The sequence below is a fragment of the Capra hircus genome, chromosome 5 (assembly GCF_001704415.2).
Source record: "Capra hircus breed San Clemente chromosome 5, ASM170441v1, whole genome shotgun sequence".
Lineage (NCBI taxonomy): Eukaryota > Metazoa > Chordata > Mammalia > Artiodactyla > Bovidae > Capra > Capra hircus.
In genome coordinates, this window is record NC_030812.1 from 98,384,988 (window position 1) to 98,402,196 (window position 17,209).

At 38.4% G+C, this 17,209-nt stretch overlaps 1 protein-coding gene across 1 annotated transcript; it reads left to right on the top strand.

Annotated features, from left to right (window-relative positions):
• CLEC12A (C-type lectin domain family 12 member A) lies at nt 941-13,675 on the top strand. The gene is made up of 6 exons (XM_005680858.1): nt 941-1,152; nt 5,717-5,815; nt 6,509-6,676; nt 8,086-8,246; nt 10,251-10,354; nt 13,394-13,675. Exons 1-6 carry the CDS (start codon nt 1,062-1,064, stop codon nt 13,566-13,568), a joined length of 798 nt encoding a protein of 265 aa, XP_005680915.1. The 5' UTR covers nt 941-1,061; the 3' UTR covers nt 13,569-13,675.

A 17,209-nucleotide genomic window follows, 5' to 3' on the forward strand; every position in this document is an offset into this window, starting at 1 on the left:
ATCCTGTACCTGGGTATCAGGGTGTAGAGGTGAGGCTTTCCTTTTTTTTTTTTTTTTTAATTATTCATCTATTTGTATGGGCTCTCAGTCACCTCACATGGGATCCTCATTATATCATGCGGGATCTTTCCTGGCAGTGCACGGACTATCTAGTTATGGTACGTGGGCTTCTCTCTAGCTGTGGTGCATGGCTCCAGAGCATGCAGGTTCAGTAGCTGTGGTGCGTGGGCTTAATCGTTCTGCAGCATGTGGAATGGGTGGCTTAATGGTGAAGAATCCATCTGCAATACAGGAGACGCAGGTTAGAGCCCCTGGAGGAGGAAATAGCAATCCACTTCAATATTCTTGCCTGGGAAATTCCCATGGACAGAGGAGCCTGGCAGGCTACAGTTCGTGGGGTTGTAAAAGAGTCAGACGTGACTTTGGCAACTAAACAAATGTGGGGTTTTAGTTCTCTGACCAGGTATTGAACCCATGTCCCTTGTGTTGGAAGGTGGATTCTTAACCACTGGACTACCAGGGAAGTCCTGGGGTAGGGCTTTTGCTCTCCCTCTCTCTGCACATGTGTGATCTGCCAGCTAAGCAAATCTATTAAGACCCTTGCCAAGACACATACAGAATATCCATGCCAAGCCACTGCTGTACACTAGTGAGAGTTTGAGGGTCGTGTCCTTTCTGTTATTTTTTTCCTTGAGAGTTTTTCTCCAAGAAACTCCATGTTATATTTACACCATGCTGATCTGTGCCCCTTTGCCCAATGCTAATAATACCCAAACACAATTTTAAAAACCACTTTCTGTGGTCCGTAGATTCAGAGAAATGAGAAAGGGAAGAGATAAGAGGAAGAAAGATGCTCTCTGTTCTTCTCTGCGGTCATGTATAGCAGCTCATTTCCGGAGCTGTGAGTAACTGGTACTGTGGATTTAAAAAACAGAAGTTTAAAGATATGTTTAAACTTTGGCTTATGAACAGACATTGAAATTACAGCTGTTTATCAGCCAACTCTATTACTTTGTCCTCTCCTTTTTTCCAGTTTGTTGGGCTTTCTTTGCATAACATCAATGTCTGAAGAAGTTACTTATGCAGATCTAAAATTCCAGGACTCCAGTCAGACAGAAAATATCCAGAAGTTTGACAAATTTGAGAAAGAAGGTAAGATTTTGAGCTACAGATGTGTTGTAATGTGGTCAGGGTGTACAAAGTGGCAGAAGTGTTGAGTAGATTCCCCTTGGATGTTAGTGAATTGGCAATGATATCTCTATTTGAATTTTTAATTATGCATCTTAAATTTACCCAAAATACCAAAAATGTCCATACAAAATGACTGTAAAGTTTTTTTAAGATAATGATCAATGTACTGGACACTTAATCTTTTACAAATTTTGTTTTTTTCATATCACAATCAACATAATTATGATAGGATAATATTTTCATATGACTAGATTGTGAAACATTCTTCCCCCATGAAAGGAAGCCATGGAAAAATTAACATGTGCTGTCCAAGAAAGTCAAGGCTTTGTACCTTCTTTTTTCTAAATAAATGCTAGTGTGTATGTGTGTGCGTCTGGTGCACAAGATACCAGAGACAGAGAGAGAGAGACAGAGGAACTTTAGAGGATTTCATCTGAATTTTTTTTTTTTTTTTTTTTTTTTTTTACCAAACTGAGTCTATATTAAACTCTAAAAATTTTTCTACTTTTTTTGGAGATCTTTTCCCAATTTACTAAAATATAGAAGAGCTTAAATTAAATGAAAGGATACATCAAGTATTAAAGGAAGGAAAGAGATAAAGAAACATTAGAAGAGACACATTTAAATTCATCCTGTGCCAGGAAATTTGATATTTTTTTATCTTAATTTATTTCTGAGATAAATGGACTATTGTGTTTACTTTCTATACTGTAATTTCCATCTTATTCACAATCCTGTATTTCTCCAGTTGTATGTAGCTTCTACTTCCTGGCTTTTAATCTTTTGGATGAAATCTGTCCCAGAATATGCAAACTTAAAATCAGTGCGCATAAATTAAACAGTTCAGTTCAGTTCAGTCGGATATGGATAACACGAAAAGTTGGTAGAAGCAGTGAAATTAGGAGAGGGAACTAATAGAAAAATTCTCATGTAGTCTTTAAGTGTTCTCCCCCTCCCCAAAATGTAGCATTCTTTGAAGTTCTAACTTTATTGTGAACAGCATTTTCATTGTTGAATCTTGGGTACATTTATCATCAGCGTTGTAAATCCTGAGAAGGGATAACAGCTTAATTCTGTGGCCTTTTCCTCTAATACAAACTTTTTTTTAAGGACTGGAAGTTAAGGATTTACAATACTTTCTGTCAACTTCCTTGTTGGTATTTCTCCTTTTATATGGTTTGAGAGGAACAGAACATATCATGAACTTAATATACCATAATTGCTCTTAACATATCTCATCACATTCTATCTCATTTTCTGTCCTACTAATTGTCCTTATTCTAAATTTCCACTTCAGAAATTGACTCGAAAAAAATCTTGAATCCATGTCTTGTTGGCTTTCTCAATTTTGTCTAATTTTCTTATTATTCAGCTTAAAGTTTATATAAACTTTGTATTATTTAACATCTACCCCTTAGTCTCATATGCTCCCTCCCTGTGCTTTTTCCTTGAAAAATTCCACTTCTTAAATATCTACCCACTTTGTGCCCCATCTGAGTAGCTGAACATTCCCACATAAAAAATGCACAAACTCTCAAACCCAGTTTACTCTCATTTGCCAATATATGTATATGTGTGTTCAGTAGTGTCCAACTCTGTAGCCTCTGTGCAACTCTATGGGCTGTAACCCACCAGGCTCCTCTGTCCATGGGATTGCCCAGACAAGAATACTGGAGTGGGTTGCCATATCCTACTCCTATTAAAAAAAAAATAATCCTCACTTGACCACTTAAGTCTCTCCATTTTCCCTCCATTTCTTCATCTCCTTCCACAGCTCAACTCGTTGAACCCATTGTCTTTGGTCACAGACTCCTAGTCATCCCTCTCTCTCTTCTCATCTAACTCTACCAGGTTTCTACCAGTGTTCCATGGGGATCATCCTTGTTTCAGTCATGGATGACCTCCTCTCTGACCCACTGTGACAGTCACATCTCTGCTCTAATCTGTCTCCTGACTTCTCCTTTGACCACTTCTAACATCATTTCTCATGGAAACAGTATCAGGCTTTATTTTTGGGGGGCTCCAAAATCACTGCAGGTGGTGATTACAGCCATGAAATTAAAAGATGCTTACTGCTTGGAAGGAAAGTTATGATCAACCTACACAGCATATTCAAAAGCAGAGACATTACTTTGTCAACAAAGGTCCATCTAGTCAAGGCTATGGTTTTTCCAGTAGTCATGTATGAATGTGAGAGTTGGACTGTGAAGAAGGCTGAGCGCCGAAGAATTGATGCTTTTGAACTGTGGTGTTGGAGAAGACTCTTGAGAGTCCATTGGACTGCAAGGAGATCCAACCAGTCCATTCTGAAGGAGATCAGCCCTGGGTATTCTTTGGAAGGAATGATGCTAATGCTGAAACTCCAGTACTTTGGCCACCTCATGTGAAGAGTTGACTCATTGTAAAAGACTCTGATGCTGGGAGGGATTGGGGGCAGGAGGAGAAGGGGATGACAGAGGATGAGATGGTTGGATGGCATCACTGACTTGATGGACATGAGTTTGAGTGAACTCTGGGAGTTGGTGATGGACAGGGAGGCCTGTCGTGCTGCTATTCACAGGGTCGCAAAGAGTCGGACACGACTGAGTGGCTGAACTGAACTGAACATCATTTCTCACCTTGGCCACAATTCTTTAGTCACTCTGGATCTTTTCTGTTTTTTTCAAACAGGTAAAACTTTTCTCCAAATTAGAGTCTTTGAATTAGGTGTTCTTGCTATCTGCAGTTTCTTTGCTCTGATTTCTCATTCCCAGGGGCCATAAGTTCTGAACTAAATGCTCTTTATAATATAGCTCAGTTTCAAACCTGAGCATACCATTTAACAGTTAGAGATATCTCTCAGCTCACTCATAATTAAAATTTGTCTCCTATGAAAGCAGGGACTGGTATGTCTTGTTCACTTCTGTATTGTTAGTATCCAGACTACTGTCCAGTGTACAGAGATATTCAATTACTTTTGATTAACTGAATATATAAATAAATTAGAAAAAGTCTGTAAAAATAATAGCACTTGAAGTCATGCTTCTGACCTTAGAAGTAATCTTGACTATGTAATTCTTTCACTGTTAACTATTGTCCAAGGTCTAAAAACATTGTTTCACATTTCATTTTCAATTCTCTCTATATTTCATAGTATCATGGTATCACCAACTGTGATATGAAGGACATAGGTACAGTATAGTAATTATAGTAAGGTTATGTTATCTCTGAATTATATTTTCAAGAAATATCTAGTATCCATTTATACAAGTAATGATTATTCAAATCACACAGTAATTTAATAGCAATTCGCCAGTCCATGTCTGACGTAGGGTGCAGCTTGCTTGGGGCTGGTGCATGGGGATGACCCAGAGAGATGTTGTGGGGAGGGAGGTGGGAGGGGGGTTCATGTTTGGGAATGCATGTAAGAATTAAAGATTTTAAAATTAAAAAAAATTATAATATAAAGTTTATAATTTCTTGAGTTTTTTTTTAAGTAGGGAAATGATCTTTTCAACAAATGTTCATAGTTCAACAAAAAAGAAACATTAATCAAAGTTTGCTGCTCAAAGCATGAAAAAATTCTGAGGAACTATTTGGTCTAACCTAAGAACTGGCTGATGGGAGAACACCCAGAGACATTTCAGGGACACTTTCTCATGTATGCTCCACAGCCAAACTGTCAGTGTTTTCTGGGGAAAACATAGACAAGGAATTTACTTTCTCTGATACCCTACATTTGTCAACTCAAGGAAGGAGCACTTAAATTGACTTTGCTGTTAGCCGCTTGTTGCTCAGTTTCCCCAATTTTGTACAGACAAGATACATCTTTTTTCAGATTAATTGGTCTTCTCACTTCTTTTTCTTTCTCTGTTTCATAGATTTATTATTTATTTTTATTGGAGTGAAATTGCTTCCACTGTGGTGTTAGCTTCAGGTGTTACAGCAAAGTGAATCAGGAATACATATACACATGGTCCTTCTTTTTTTTGGATTTCCTTTCCCTTTGTTGTTGCTGTTTAGTCACTCAGTCGTGTCTGACTCTTTTCTGACCCCATGGACTGTAGCCACAAGGCTTCTCTGTCCATGGTATTTCCCAGGCAAGTATACTGGAGTGGGTTGCCATTTCCTTCTCCAGGGGATCGTCTCAACCCAGGGACTGAATCCGTAACTCCTCACGCATCTCCTGCATGACAGGCAGAGTTTTACCATTGAGCCACCTGGGAAGCCCTTTCTTGGCCCTTTGGGTCAGCACTTTCACTTGTTTTGCAGCCCCATTTTTGCTTCTGTTTCTTGAATCAGCCTATCAATCCCAAGCTTTTGCTTTGAAAACCAGTTTGCATGCAAAACAATTAACAAAACGTTTTTGACTTCTTGACTTACTTAGTCTTTAAAAAGTTATTTTTAAATGCCCTGAGTTTCTAGCAAAACACATTCCTTTACCACAGACCTATGAGGAAAGAAATAAAGACAACATAAATGAACACATGAATCAAATTAAAATGTACACCATTCTAAGTGTCTTTACTAATTTTGCTTCCCACAGAGCCACCTGTTCCTTCCCATGTATGGCGTCAAAGAGCCTTGGCTCTGACTCTCCTGTGCCTTCTGCTGCTGATTGGCCTGGGAGTCTTAGGAGGCATATGTATGTATTCCCTATGTTTTTATTGCCAGGGAAAACACTTAGAAGTGAGTTCTGCTCTTTGAATCGAAGTCTTGGAATAGGTGATATGTCCACAAAGAGACTTAAAACTAGGCAGTTAAAACATGGTACTTAGTCTATTTTAAAATTTTACAATCAAAATTTTTTAAGTGTAAAATTTTATTTCTAATTGGAGGATACTTGTTTTACAATGTTATGTTGGTTTCTGCTGTACAACAGGGTGAATCAGCTATACGTATGCATATATCCCCTCCCTCTTGAACCTCCCTTCCAACACCTCATCCCTCCCCTCTAGGTTAGCACACAGCATCGGCTGAGTTCCCCATGTTATATATAGCACTTATATGTAAATACCTGTTTATTTTACATATGGTAATGTATATGTTTCAATGCTACGCTCTCAATTCATCTCACCCTTTCCTTCCCCAGGTGTGCCCACAAGTCTGTTGCCTATGTCTGCGCCTCTATTCTTGTCCTCTAAATAGGGGCATATGTAGTCAGTCTCTTTCCCTTACTTCTGTGAAATAACTGCTTCCTTAGACATTTAATACTCTTAATTCAGCAGAAAGGAGATGACGGTTGTACTGAGGGACTGCAATTTTTTTTATCATTTCTCTCTCTCTCTCTCTTTTTTTTTTTTTTTTAAATCTGACATTCACATAACTTTGAAGACAGGCATGGAAAAATTGAATACGCTACGAAATTTCAAAGAAGAACTTCAAAGAAATATGTCTCTACAACTCATGCAAAACACAAATAGTTCCCAGAAAATCAGGAGCCTTTCTATCAAACTTGAAGAAATAGCCACCAAATTATGTCGTGAATTATATATAAAAAACAAAGGTAATCCTTATTTCTTTCTGAGTTATTTATTAGACAATGAACTAAACCTTGGAGTCACTTGATCACTTCATCAAAAGCTAGTAGCCTTTCCCAGGAAATTATTATTTGGAAGAAACAATTAAATGTGGTTGATTGAAGACCCACTGATGTTTCTGTGCAGTTAGAAGAAAAACAGAAAAATAACTATAATTCCCAAGTTATCAGGATATGATACTTACTAAAATATAATATGGTCTGCAGTTTCTGTAATCTGACATTTACCACTACTATTTTGGGTACTGAAGTCAATAGAATATAGGGAGAAAGGATAGATAACCTCTTTAATTTATTTTTCTGTGGGGTTCAGTGGCAAAGAATCCACCTGCAATGCAGGAAGTGTGAATTTGATCCCTGGGTAGAGAGGATCCCCTGAAGAGAAAATGGCAACCCACTCCATCATTCTTGTGGGGAAAATCCCATGGACAGAAGAGCCTGGCAGGCTACAATCCATGGGGTTGCAAAAAGTCAGACACAGCTGAGCACGCATAAGGCCCATCTGAGCACTGTATGATTTTTGGCTACACTGAGTCTTTGCTGCTGTGTGCAGTCTTTCTCTAGTTGTGACAAACAGGGGCTACACTCTAGTTGTGGTACATAGGCTTCTCATTGCAGTGGCTTCTCTTATTGTGGAGCCTGGGCTTCAGTAGTTGTGGTGCACAGGCTTAGCTGTTCCATGGCATATGGAATCTTCCAGGACCAGGAATTGAACCCATGTCTCCGGCATTTGAAGTTGGATTCTTAAACATTGGACCACCAGGGAAACTAGATCACCTCTTTATGTTTTTTAAAAAGAAGAGCGATAGAAGATATGTCACCTTTTTACAGATGACCTTGTTCCTAATTGTCACTCAATGTTTGATAAGAGATAATAGAAAAAAAAATTCAAGTTTAGCCTTACCTTTGGAATTGGGAGGCACTAGTCTTTTAATATCTCTAACAGTTTTTATAGTTATTATAACTAAAACATATTGTCATCTTAAGAAGTCTCCCGAATGTTCAACAAGTCAAGAGCTGGAAATGCTCTAGTTGGAAAAGGCAGTATGTCTTGTCATTAGCCTTTATTGCCATGTAGAAATACACAAAATGACAAAGGGAAAGAAGGAGATGAATTAATTGCTAATCAGGGCTTCTGAGACTGGAAAATAGACTGGAATCCAAGTGTTTAATTTCAAATGTGTTCAAATTATGTTTTGGACACATTGTGGTTGTACATGGGAGCCTGGAATACAAGATTTACTTTCTTCACTTTTGGTGTTAGAAGAAGAAAGACAAGTAAATATGCCTTATTTTTGTAAACTGAGAGAACAATGGGAATAGTAAGAATTATGAAGATATCAACACAACCAAACGAAAGTATGCTTTTCTTCCAGGGAACAAATGTAAACCTTGTCCAGAGGGGTGGATGTGGCATGATGACAACTGCTACCTTCTACTATCGGGCTACCAACGTCGGAAAACATGGCAAAAGAGTGATGAGATTTGTTCTGACTACAATGCCAGCCTGTTGACGATTAAAAGCAAAAGTGTGTTGGTAAGATCGCATGGATCTCTGCCTGTAAGGGAAGAAGTCACTTTCCCCAACATAGAGTAGAGGGGGGAAACATGTTGGGGAAGATTTGTATTAGTCCAGACATGCATCTGGCTTATTTTAGTTGGGATATGAGGTGAATGGAACTTAGTATACTCATATCGAGCCAAGACAGGCCATGTGAAACTTTAGCTTAGCACCTTAGCATCAGTGGATTCTCAGAGGCTGATGGGCAGATGGTAGACATGGAGCCCCCAGAATCTTTAGGTCTGTAAATATTTCCAAACTAGAACTTTAGAATCAATTCTCAGGACATAGGTTTGAGCATTTATCTAAAAGCAGAAGATTTGTAATTATTCCTGAGTCTTACCAATTCTGTAAAATCACACAGAAGGAGGTTCACTGTTTCCACCCTTTGCATTTGCATTTTTTTAACTAAAAGGAAAAGGCTACATGTACTAGAATAATGATGCTTTCAAATTGTAGTGTTGAAGACTCGAGAGTCGCTTGGACTGCAAGGTGATCCAACAAGTCAGTCCTCAAAGAAACCAACCCTGAATATTCATTAGAAGGACTGATGCTGAGGTTGAATCTCCAATACTTTGGCTACTTGATGCAAAGAGCTGACTCATTGGAAAAGACCCTGATCCTGGAAAAGACTGAAGGCAGGAGAAGAAGGGAAAGACAGGATGAGTTGGTTGGATGGCATCACCGACTCAATGACATGAGTTTGAGCAATCTGTGGGAGAGAGCAAAGGACAGGAAAGCCTGGTGTGCTGCAGTCCATGGGATCACAAAGAGTCGGACGTGACTGAACAACTGAGCAAAAGAATTAAGATTAGGTGGCAAACAGGAATCCCCTGGAGGTCCAGTAGTTTAAAAAGACTTGGCTCTTTCACTGCTATTGGCCCAGGTTTGATCCTTGGTTGATCAGGGCCAAGTAAGTAAATAAAAGAGAGATGCAAAGGCAAGTGCCAAGCAGATATATTGCACTGAGTTCCTGGGTCCTAGGAAAAGTGAATTCTCTGAAAGATTTAGTTATTTATTTATCTTGTTTTTTCTAATATTTAAATTATATCTCTATATTTTGGAGAATGTAAAGAATCCCATGGAAAGAGGAGCCTGGTGGGCTATAGTTCATGGGATCTCAAAGAGCTGGACACAACTGAGCGACTAACACAAACACACACACACATATTTTGGGCTTTCCTGGTGGCTCAGCAGTAAGGACTCCACCTGCCAATGCAGATGTGGGTTTGACCCCTGGGTGGCAAGGTCCCCTAGAGTAGGAAATGACAATCCACTCCAGTATTCATTCTTGCCTGGAGAACTCCATGGACAGAGGAACCTGATGGGCTATAGTCCGTGGAGTTGCAAAAGTGTTGGGCATGACTTAGCAACTAAACAATAACAATAACAACTCTCTAGAGTTTGCTTATTCATTGGCATTTGTGGTTTTTCAGATAGTAATCCCATATTTATTTTAAAACAAAAATATATTTTTTTCAAAAGTCTCAGCTTCCTTACTGTCAGAATTGTTTTTCTTCTTTATAAAAGGGGGGAAATCAATTTAGTTTCTGCCTAGTCTTATTATTCTCAAATGATCCATTCATAATTATTTGCTTAACAAATAACTGGCATATAAGAAAAGGAAAAAAAAAACACACTATTACTTTGGCTACAAATCTCTGAACTGGGTTTAAATTCTAGTCTATAAGCAACCATTCTCCTCTGACCTTATTACATTTTTCTCATACTCATGTTTCTCTTAACTTGGGTTTTTGACGATGAACCATCTCTTTGTCCCAGATAGTAACTGAGGTATAAATGTTGAAAGACATCTTTCAGTAAGGGGCACTCTGTCTCAATTTATTTTAATAGCACAGAAAACAGTAGAAAAGTGTCAAATATGTCACCTTGACATAGTAATTTTAAGAAATTACACTGTGAGATAATTTACAGAAAAGGGAGACAATGGTTTTAATAAGTCACCTCTGTTTCCTATAGGAATTTATAAAATCTCTGAAGTTAATTAACTATTGGTTGGGATTATCTCCCAGGAAAGATACCACAAAATACAACAACTTGGATACAATTATCTCCTTCAACTGGTAAGTCTTTATTCTTGTTGAATTTTAATAGCTGGCTTCAGTAAAAGTGAATTTTCTCAGGAGCACTGTAGCTTCTACTGAAATTGCATCCTCAAAGAACCCTTTTCCATCAGACTTCTATGATGTGTTTAATATTGAGAAAATTATTGCAAATGTCTTCCCATTATCTTGACAACTACAAGCCAAATAAGGGAGGATTTCTGGGAGGATTTCTGTGAATAATGCTTTTATCTAAGAAAACTATAGAAGCCAACAAGTCACGGGGCTTGAATATGTACTTAAAATGGTGCAATGCTAGAATTCTAAAACAAGTGAAATATTGATTCTTCCTTTTGTTACTTAACCATTGATTGGATGCACAGACAAATTAATTCCACAGATGAAAATAATAAAATGTGTAAACGCTTCAGCAAGAATACACAGAATAAAAAAAATAGATTTTATCTTTGAAATTTATGTTATAACTGAAATTTGAAATGGACATTTTTGAGTAAAAACTTTAGCGATTGACTAGAAGAGCATTTCTGGTAAAGAGAATAAAATGAACATGGGCATGATATAAAAAAATTTTGTTGCACAACATAGTAAAAAAATTAGTTATAAATATGCCAGTATAAATGGACTCATATGTTGTATTTGTTCTGCTTATAATGGGTGGGGGCAAGGCATTTTTGAAAAGAATGCCAAAATTCATTTGTGTTTTATAATTCCTTAAATTTAGGAAGCAGGCAGGATTCAACTAAAGAAAGAAACAGCCTCAATCTGCTAAATGTTGTTTAGTCGCTAAGTTGTGTCTGATTCTTTGTGACCCCATGGACTGTAGCCTGCCAGGCTCCTCTGTCTGTGGGATTTCCCAGGCAAAGATACTGGAGTGGGTTGCCATGCACTACTCCAGGGGATTTTCCCGACTCAGGGATTGAACCCAGGTCACCTGCATTGTAGGTGGATTCTTTATCACTGAGCCCTCAGGGAAGCCCACTGGATGCCCTTACAACCTCACAAATTTGTACAGATTTGTTTGTTGAGGACACATGAAGCTGGAGTGAGCTCAATACATATGTGCTGAGGTGCTGCCACTATGAATCTAACCCCGAGATTTCTCCATATACACGACGTTGGGCAAGGCAGCAAATGGAATCTTTGGTTGTGTTTTGATTATTGTTTTGTTGTGTCCTGCTTGTTTTTTTTTTCCCATCAGATAGAAATAGTGTGTGTAGGAATATGCGTCATAAAGATACTGCAGCTCTATCTTTGTCAGTCTGCAGTGATAGCACAGAACAGGGGATGTGCTTAGTTGCTCAGTCCTGTCCAACTCTTTGTAATCCCATGGACTGTAGCCCGCCAGGCTCCTCCATCCATAGGATTTCTTCAGGCAAGAATACCGGAGGGGTTGCCATGCCCTCCTCCGAACAGGGGATAGGATCTGTACAAAGAAGAGAAAGATGTATATTCTAAAGATCTCATTTGGAGTAAAATTCTAGAAGTAAAGGTAGTGTGAACATAATGGGACAGTATAGATGGAACCTTCTTTCAAAAAATAGAGTTTCCCTGTGTTTACTTGTAATTATTGCTAATGGGAAAGTAAACTATAATGGGATGGAAAATACAGTAGCTATTTCAAATCACAAGAAATAATATAGAAATAGAAATATATCCTAGTATATGTATATAATACACTTTTATATGTATCATTACATATAATATATGTAATTCCTTTTTTAAAATCTTTGATGTTATTTTGGGATTTGTTCCTGGAAATGAGCTAGGATTAATATAATCTGTGTTCAGTTCAGTTCAGTTCAGTCACTCAGTTGTGTCTGACTCTTTGCGACCCCATGAATTGCAGCATGCCAGGCCTCCTTGTCCATCACCAACTCCCGGAGTTCACCCAAACTCTTGTCCATTGAGTTGGTGATGCCATCCAGCCATCTCATTCTCTGTCGTCCCCTTTTCCTCCTGCTCCCAATCCCTCCCAGCATCAGAGTCTTTTTCAATGAGTCAACTCTTCGCAAGAGGTGGCCAAAGTATTGGAGTTTCAGCTTTAGCATCAGTCCTTCCAAAGAACACCCAGAACTGATCTCCTTTAAAATGGACTGGTTGGATCTCCTTGCAGTCCAAGGGACTCTCAAGAGTCTTCTCCAACACCACAGTTCAAAAGTGTCAATTCTTTGGCACTCAGCTTTCTTCACAGTCCAACTTTCACATCCACACATGACCACTGGAAAAACCATAGCCTTGAATGGATGGACTTTGTTGGCAAAGTAATGTCTCTGCTTTTGAATATGCTATGTAGGTTGGTCATAACTTTCTTTCCAAGGAAAAAGAGTCTTTTAATTTCATAGCTGCAATCACCATCTGCAGTAAATAATCTTTTTATGCTACTTCAAATAGAAAATTAAAGTTATTTGAGGAACTTATTTATTAATAATCATTAGTTACTGATCCAAGTGGTGATGTTACATTTTTTCCCCAAAGATAATATATTCAGTTTACAAGTTTGTCTTTAATCTATAGTCCCTCATCAGTCATCTTATGTTAGGAGCTGGCAATCATTCAGGGGTTCATCATAAAATTTCTGGAAAATGCCTGAGGGAAATGTTACTTGGAGATTATGCTGAGCTTAAGGTATCACAGATGAGGTTAATTTCTGATTTTGGTGAGTATGAAAAACATTTGAGGAGGACAGCCTCAAAATTTATTACTTGTCCAGTTTTCCCAGAGAATCGAATGGAATTGCATTACTTTACTCATACTAGGTACTGTGGAAGGGAGGGGCTAGGTCTGGAAGAAAAGGACAACAAATATTCCAGCTGTGAGAAACTAGAAAAGCCTGAGATAAATCAGGCAGTGTGCGACACTGCACATTTGTCCATAAAAATAAGTAACTTGGACACTTGCCATTCTAAATAATGATTAAAATTTATTTTAGACAACGCAGACCATAGGAGCAGTGATCTGTTGGAAAAGTGATTTTTTTTTCCTGGGACTGTGTTTCAAATGTTTAACCTGCCAAGTGTAATTCTTTATTTTCTCTTTCAGGTTCACAAGAAATACAAGTGTCATAAGTGATGAGATGTATTGTGGATACATATATTATCCATCCTTTTTTTATACTGAGTGCACTGATACTAAAAATATTATATGTGAGAAGCTTGCTCAATCAGTGAAAATTGAAAGTATACTAATGAGTGAAGTCTTGGATAGAAGAAAGTAGTTAGTGCAATTATTTTGTCCCAAGTATTATCCTGCACTTAAAGGACACTTTGGGGACCATACATCTTGTTGACCACCCCAATAGAATAAAGATACAGTAAGACTACATTTCTGCCTCCCTCCTAACAATTTACATTTTCAAACTTTCTTCTGTTTCTTCATTTGCTGAGTGAATGGAGCCTAACCTCAGAGTTATAATTTATGTTTCATTCACTCAATCCAGATACTGCTGAACATAAATACAATATTTTGGGTGAGAATAGAGAAAACTGATGGAGGAAATGGCAACCCACTCCAATATTCTTGCCTGGATAATTCCAGTGGACAGAGGAACCTGGTGGGCTGCAGTCCATGGGGTCACAACAAGTCAGATACGACTGAGCATACACAGAATACAGAAGCTAATCAAATAAAATGAAATCTTGGAATATACAAAGAAGATAATACCATCATGACCAATTAGGACAATACAAGTTGATTTACTTACTTTTGGGGGGAAAAAATTAAAAAGAGAATACAATGCCATTTCAATAGAGATAGAAAAAATGTTGGATAAAGTTCAACACCAAATCTCTTAGAAAACTAGAAGCAGAAGATATCTCTAATCTGATAAAGAATGTTAACATTAAAAAGAGAAGAGAAAAGGAAAAAAAAAAAAAAACACTAACAAAAGCAGCAACAGAAACCCCTAAGTGTAACATTTTTCCAGTAAAAGAGTGGAAGGTTTCTTTGAAACCTGGAAGAATATAGAAATTATTAGTTATTCTATTCAACAACCTCAACTGTCTATTGGAGGTCCTGAAAGTGAAATAAAGTAAGAAAGGGATTAAAAATATTAAAAAAACAGACAGAAATAAGATTTTATTTGTAGATAATTTAATTCTTTACATAAAACCAATATAATTTCTCAGTTCAGTTCAGTTCCGTTTTCCAATGAGTCAACTCTTCACATGAGGTGGCCAAAGTACTGGAGTTTCAGCTCCAGCATCATTCCTTCCAAAGAAATCCCAGGGCTGATCTCCTTCAGAATGGACTGGTTGGATCTCCTTGCAGTCCAAGGGACTCTCAAGAGTCTTCTCCAACACCACAGTTCAAAAGCATCAGTTCTTTGGCACTCAGCTTTCTTCACAGTCCAACTCTCACATCCATACATGACCACAGGAAAAACCATAGCCTTGACTAGACAGACCTTTGTTGGCAAAGTATTGTCTCTGCTTTTGAATATGTTATCTAAGTTGGTCATAACATTTCTTTCAAGGAGCAAGCGTCTTTTAATATCATGGCTGCAGTCACCATCTGCAGTGATTTTGGAGCCCCCCAAAATAAAGTCTGACACTGTTTTCACTGCTTCCCCAATCTATTTCCCATGAAGAGATGGGACCAGATGCCATGATCTTCGTTTTCTGAATGTTGAGCTTTAAGCCAACTTTTTCAGTCTCCTCTTTCATTTTCATCAAGAGGTTTTTTAGTTTCTCTTCACTTTCTGCCTTAAGGGTGATGTCATCTGCATATCTGAGGTTATTGGTATTTCTCCTGGCAATCTTGATTCTAGCTTGTGCTTCTTCCAGCCCAGCGTTTCTCATGATGTACTCTTCATAGAAGTTAAATAAGCAGGGTGACAATATACAGCCTTGATGTACTCCTTTTCTTATTTGGAACCAGTCTGTTGTTCCATATCCAGTTTTAACTGTTGCTTCCTGACCTGCATATAGGTTTCTCAAGAGGCAGGTCAGGTGGTCTGGTACTCCCATCCCTTGAAAAATTTTCCACAGTGTATTGTGATCCACACAGTCAAAGGCTTTGACATAGTCAATAAAGCAGAAATAGATGTATTTTTCTGGAACTCTCTTGCTTTTTGGATGATCCAGCGGATGTTGGCAATTTGATCTCTGGTTCCTCTGCCTTTTCTAAAACCAGCTTGAACATCTGGAAGTTCACAGTTCACATATTGCTGAAGCCTGGTTTAAAGAATTTTGAGCATTACTTTACTAGCGTGTGAGATTAGTGCAATTGTGCGGTAGTTTGAGCATTCTTTGCCATTGCCTTTCTTTGGGATTGGAATGAAAACTGACCTTTTCCAGTCCTGCGGCCATTGCCGAGTTTTCCAAATTTGCTGGCATAGTGAATGCAGCACTTTGATAGGATCATCTTCCAGGATTTGAAATAGCTCAACTGGAATTCCATCACCTCCACTAGCTTTGTTCATAGTGATGCTTCCTAAGGCCACTTGACTTCACATTCCAGGATGTCTGGCACTAGGTGAGTGATCACACCATCGTGATTATCTGGGTCGTGACGATCTTTTTTGTTCAGTTCTTCTACATATTCCCACCACCTCTTTTTAATATCTTCTGCTTTTGTTAGGTCCATACCATGTCTGTCCTTTATTGAGTCCATCTTTGCATGACATGTTCCCTTGATATCTCTAATTTTCTTGAAGAGATCTCTAGCCTTATCCATTCTGTTGTTTTCCTCTATTTCTTTGCATTGATTGCTGAGGAAGGCTTTCTTATCTCTTCTTGCTATTCTTTGGAATTCTGCATTCAGATGCTTATATCTTTCCTTTTCTCCTTTACTTTTCACTTCTCTTTTTTTCACAGCTATTTGTAAGGCCTCCCCAGACAGCCATTTTGCTTTTTTGCATTTCTTTTCCATGGGGATGGTCTTGATCCCTGTCTCCTGTACAATGTCATGAACCTCAGTCCATAGTTTCTCAGTCTATCTATCAGATCTAGGCACTTAAATCTATTTCTCACTTCCACTGTATAATCATAAGGGATTTGATTTAGGTCATACCTGAATGCTCTAGTGGTTGTCCCTACTTTCTTCAATTTAAGTCTAAATTTGGTAATAAGAAGTTCATGATCTGAGCCACAGTCAGTTCCCGGTCTTGTTTTTGCTGACTGTATAGAGCTTCTCCATCTTTGGCTGCAAAGAATATAATCAATCTGATTTCGATGTTGACCATCTGGTGATGTCCATGTGTAGAGTCTTCTCCTGTGTTGTTGGAAGAGGGTGTTTGCTGTGACCAGTGCGTTTTCTTGGCAAAACTCTATTAGTCTTTGCCCTGCTTCATTCCCCATTCCAAGGCCAAATTTGCCTGTTACTCCAGGTGTTTCTTGACTTCCTACTTTTGCATTCCGGTCCCCTATAATGAAAAGGACATCTTTTTTTGGGTGTTAGTTCTAAAAGGTCTTGTAGGTCTTCATAGAACCGTTCAACTTCAGCTTCTTCAGCGCTACTGGCTGGGGCATAGACTTCGATTTCCGTGGTATTGAATGGTTTGCCTTGGAAACGAACAGAGATCATTCTGTCATTTTTGAGATTGCATCCAAGGACTGCATTTTGGACTCTTTTGTTGACCATGATGACTACTCCATTTCTTCTAAAGGATTCCTGCCTGCAGTAGTAGATATAATGGTCATCTGAGTTAAATTCACCCATTCCAGTCCATTTTAGTTGCCTGATTCCTAGAATGTTGACGTTCACTCTTGCCATCTCCTGTTTGACCACTTTCATTCCTATGCAATAGTGCTCTTTACAGCATCGGACCTTGCTTCTATCACCAGTCCTATCCATAACTGGGTATTGTTTTTGCTTTGGCTCCATCCCTTTATTCTTTCTGGAGTTATTTTTCACTGA

Bases quoted from the DNA above. Each gene is read 5' to 3' on its own strand.
- CLEC12A (XM_005680858.1), top strand. From the start codon at position 1,062: ATGTCTGAAGAAGTTACTTATGCAGATCTAAAATTCCAGGACTCCAGT. The intron at 6,677-8,085 runs GTAATCCTTATT...CTTTTCTTCCAG, and splicing joins ATTATATATAAAAAACAAAG to GGAACAAATGTAAACCTTGT. The intron at 8,247-10,250 runs GTAAGATCGCAT...TGTTTCCTATAG, and splicing joins TTAAAAGCAAAAGTGTGTTG to GAATTTATAAAATCTCTGAA.